Here is a 2993-nt window from a genome sequence, read left to right on the forward strand (position 1 = left end):
TGAATATTTACTTAAATAAAATTCTGAAGAAGGTGGCATTTCCCTTTGTGGCTCCCAACTTAGTTTTTGTTTTAAAAAACTATATAGAGAGGTCACACTGGAAAGCCTAAGTTTCTCCTTTCTAAGTCTGTGCTGCGCGGTCCACCTTTCTCCAACTTCCGGTGTGGGCGTCTCTACGAACCTTAAATCCCAGCAGCCGGCCCTCCGCCCCACGTAAGTCCAGACGTCGCTGTTACAGATGACCTCTAAAGACTCCTATTGTCTGAGGAAGAAGCCCTGAAGAGGAGGAGGGGAAAAGAAAAGGAGTCAGAAATGGCTCTTTCTCAGGGACAATTGACATTTAAGGATTTGGCCATAGAATTCACTCAGGAGGAGTGGGAATGCCTGGACCCTGCTCAGAGGGCCTTGTACAGGGACGTGATGTTGGAGACCTACAGGAACCTGCTCTCCCTTGATATCTCTCACATACATGTGATTAAGAAATTACAACTAAAAGCAAACACTGATAGAGGAGAAGTATTCCAAACATTGATGTTCCGAAGACATAACTGGAATGAAATGAAACATTTTTACCTCAGAGTCATCCGGGAAAATATACGAGAATTTGATTCTCAGCAGAGTGATGAGGAAAGAAATTGCAAAGGAATGCCAATAAACCAAAATGATAATCTCACTGATAAGAGAAATCGAAATGGAAGAAGTGTTGCAGGAATCAAGCCTATTGAAAATAGGTTTCCATTAAGCTTTCTGGATGAACTGCATATATTTAAAAGTGAAGAGAAAATGGATGAATTTAATCAAGCTGACAAGAGTGTGAAGGGTAGTGCCTCATTTTCACCACTTCAGGGAATTTCCCCTGGTGTCCAAGTGAACATTTCTAATATACATGGGAGTAATTATATGCAGTCTTTAATAGTGACACAAGATCAGAAAGCACAGAGGGAAAGAACTTACAAATGTAATGAGTGTGGCAAAATCTTTCTGCAGGTATCATATCTCAATAGACCTCAGATCCTCCATACAGGAGAGAAATTACATAAGTGTGACGTATGTGGAAGAATCTTTAGCAAGAATTCATACCTTGTAATTCATCAGAGAATTCATACTGGAGAGAACCCTTACAAATGCAATGTGTGTGGGAAGGTCTTTAGTAGAAAGAAAGACCTTAGAGTTCATAACAGAATTCATACTGGAGAGAAACCTTACATATGTAACGAGTGTGGGAAAGCCTTTTATTATGCCTCACTCCTCAAAAAACATCAGATAATCCATACAGGAACAAAACCATATAAATGTGATGTATGTGGGAAAGTCTTTGGTCAAAATTTATATCTTTCAGTTCATCAGACAGTTCATACTGGAGAGAGACCTTACAAATGTAATGAGTGTGAGAAAACCTTTTGTTATGGCTTATTCCTCACAGGACATCAGAGAACCCACACAGGGTGCAAGGCCATATCAATGTGATGTATGTGGGAAAGTCTTTATTCAAAATTCACATCTTTTAGGTCATCAGACCATTCATACTGGAGGGAGACCTTATAATGGTAATGAGTGTGGCAAGGTGTTTAGTCGAAAACATTGTTTCGCTTCATCAGAAGATTCGTACCAGAGAGAAACCTTTCAAAAATAATGTGTTGAAAAGACTTTACTCACGTCTGTATCCTCACCACACATTAGGTAATAAATACAGGGTGGAAACCCGTATTTCATGTGATGTATGTGGAAGGTCTTCCTTCAAAATTGACACTTTAAAGTCCTGGGAGATTCACGTGGAGGAGAAACCATGCACATGTCATGAGTGTGGCAAAACCTCACTTACCATCAGATAATCCATTCTAGGTAGAAATAGTAGAAGTTTCATGAATGTCTCAAGGTCTTTAGTCAAAATTCCTACATTAAGCTCTACCAAAGAATTCATACTGGAGAGAAACCTTACAAATATAACGAGCGTGGCAAGTGCTTCACTGTACTTTCAAGGCTAACTTACCGTCAGGGAATCTGTATTGGTGAGGGACTTTAAGCAACAGTGTTGACAGGTTTCCACATTTTAGCTGCATTGAAAAAGTCATACTGTAGGGAGATCAAGGAATTCATCCACCACGGAATTGATTCTGGAGATTGTTACCTCATAAATGCCATGAATGGGAAATACCTTTACCCAGGGCTCACATCTCACCAATCATCAGACTTTCCATACTGGACAGGATATTACAGATATACTGAATGTGGTAAAGCTTTTGGGTTGTGCCTTAAACTGAGGGTTCACAAAATCCTTCATACTTATGAATGCAATCAGTATGGCTAAGTTTCTTATTATTGGTCACTTGTCACTAGGTATCAGAATATCCTGGAGAGAAACCTCATAAATGTAACCTTTGTGGCAAGGATTTTACCCAAAGATCACAAGATGGGACATACTGAAGTTGTACCTTACAAATGCAATGGGTGTAGCAAAACATTTCCTTGACTTCAAGTATTAGGCAACAGGAAAGAGTCCATTGAAGAGAAACCCTACAAACGTATGAGCAGAGGCTTTATCCAGGCCTCACAATGCACTAGACTCCTCAGTGTACATCTTTGAGAGAAACCATGCAAAGCAATATGTGTGCTTGTACCTGAAAATCAAAGCTCTGAAACATAGAGGATTTATTTTGAAGAGCAACGTTTCAGATGTAGTAAATGTTGTACAAGTTTTCATCAAGTATCTACACTTTTGGTGCAATGAGATAATTCATACAGGTCAGAAAGTATACAGATATAGTGAACATGGAAACACTTTTAAGAAAAAGTGCGCCCTCGGGGGTCAGCAGAGAACTCATATTTGGGAGAATCCTTACAAATGTAGTTAATTTGGTGAATTTTGTGAGCAATACTTAAGACAGACCACACATCAGAGAATGCATATAGGAATAAATACGTCTAGTTCTCTGAGATAGTACATACTGCAGAATTATTACAAGTCACAACATGTTAAAACTTATGATGTTTAT

The 2993-nt window shown here is 39.1% G+C and overlaps 1 protein-coding gene across 1 annotated transcript; it reads left to right on the forward strand.

Annotated features, from left to right (window-relative positions):
• The first annotated feature begins 312 nt into the window (after positions 1-312).
• Positions 313-1467, forward strand: LOC102997457 (zinc finger protein 813-like). The gene has a single exon (XM_057542707.1). The coding sequence runs from the start codon at positions 313-315 to the stop codon at positions 1465-1467; it is 1155 nt and encodes a 384-aa protein (XP_057398690.1).
• The last annotated feature ends 1526 nt before the right edge of the window (positions 1468-2993 follow it).

Source organism: Balaenoptera acutorostrata, chromosome 3 (genome assembly GCF_949987535.1).
Source record: "Balaenoptera acutorostrata chromosome 3, mBalAcu1.1, whole genome shotgun sequence".
Taxonomy (NCBI): domain Eukaryota; kingdom Metazoa; phylum Chordata; class Mammalia; order Artiodactyla; family Balaenopteridae; genus Balaenoptera; species Balaenoptera acutorostrata.

Bases quoted from the DNA above. Each gene is read 5' to 3' on its own strand.
- LOC102997457 (XM_057542707.1), top strand. From the start codon at position 313: ATGGCTCTTTCTCAGGGACAATTGACATTTAAGGATTTGGCCATAGAA.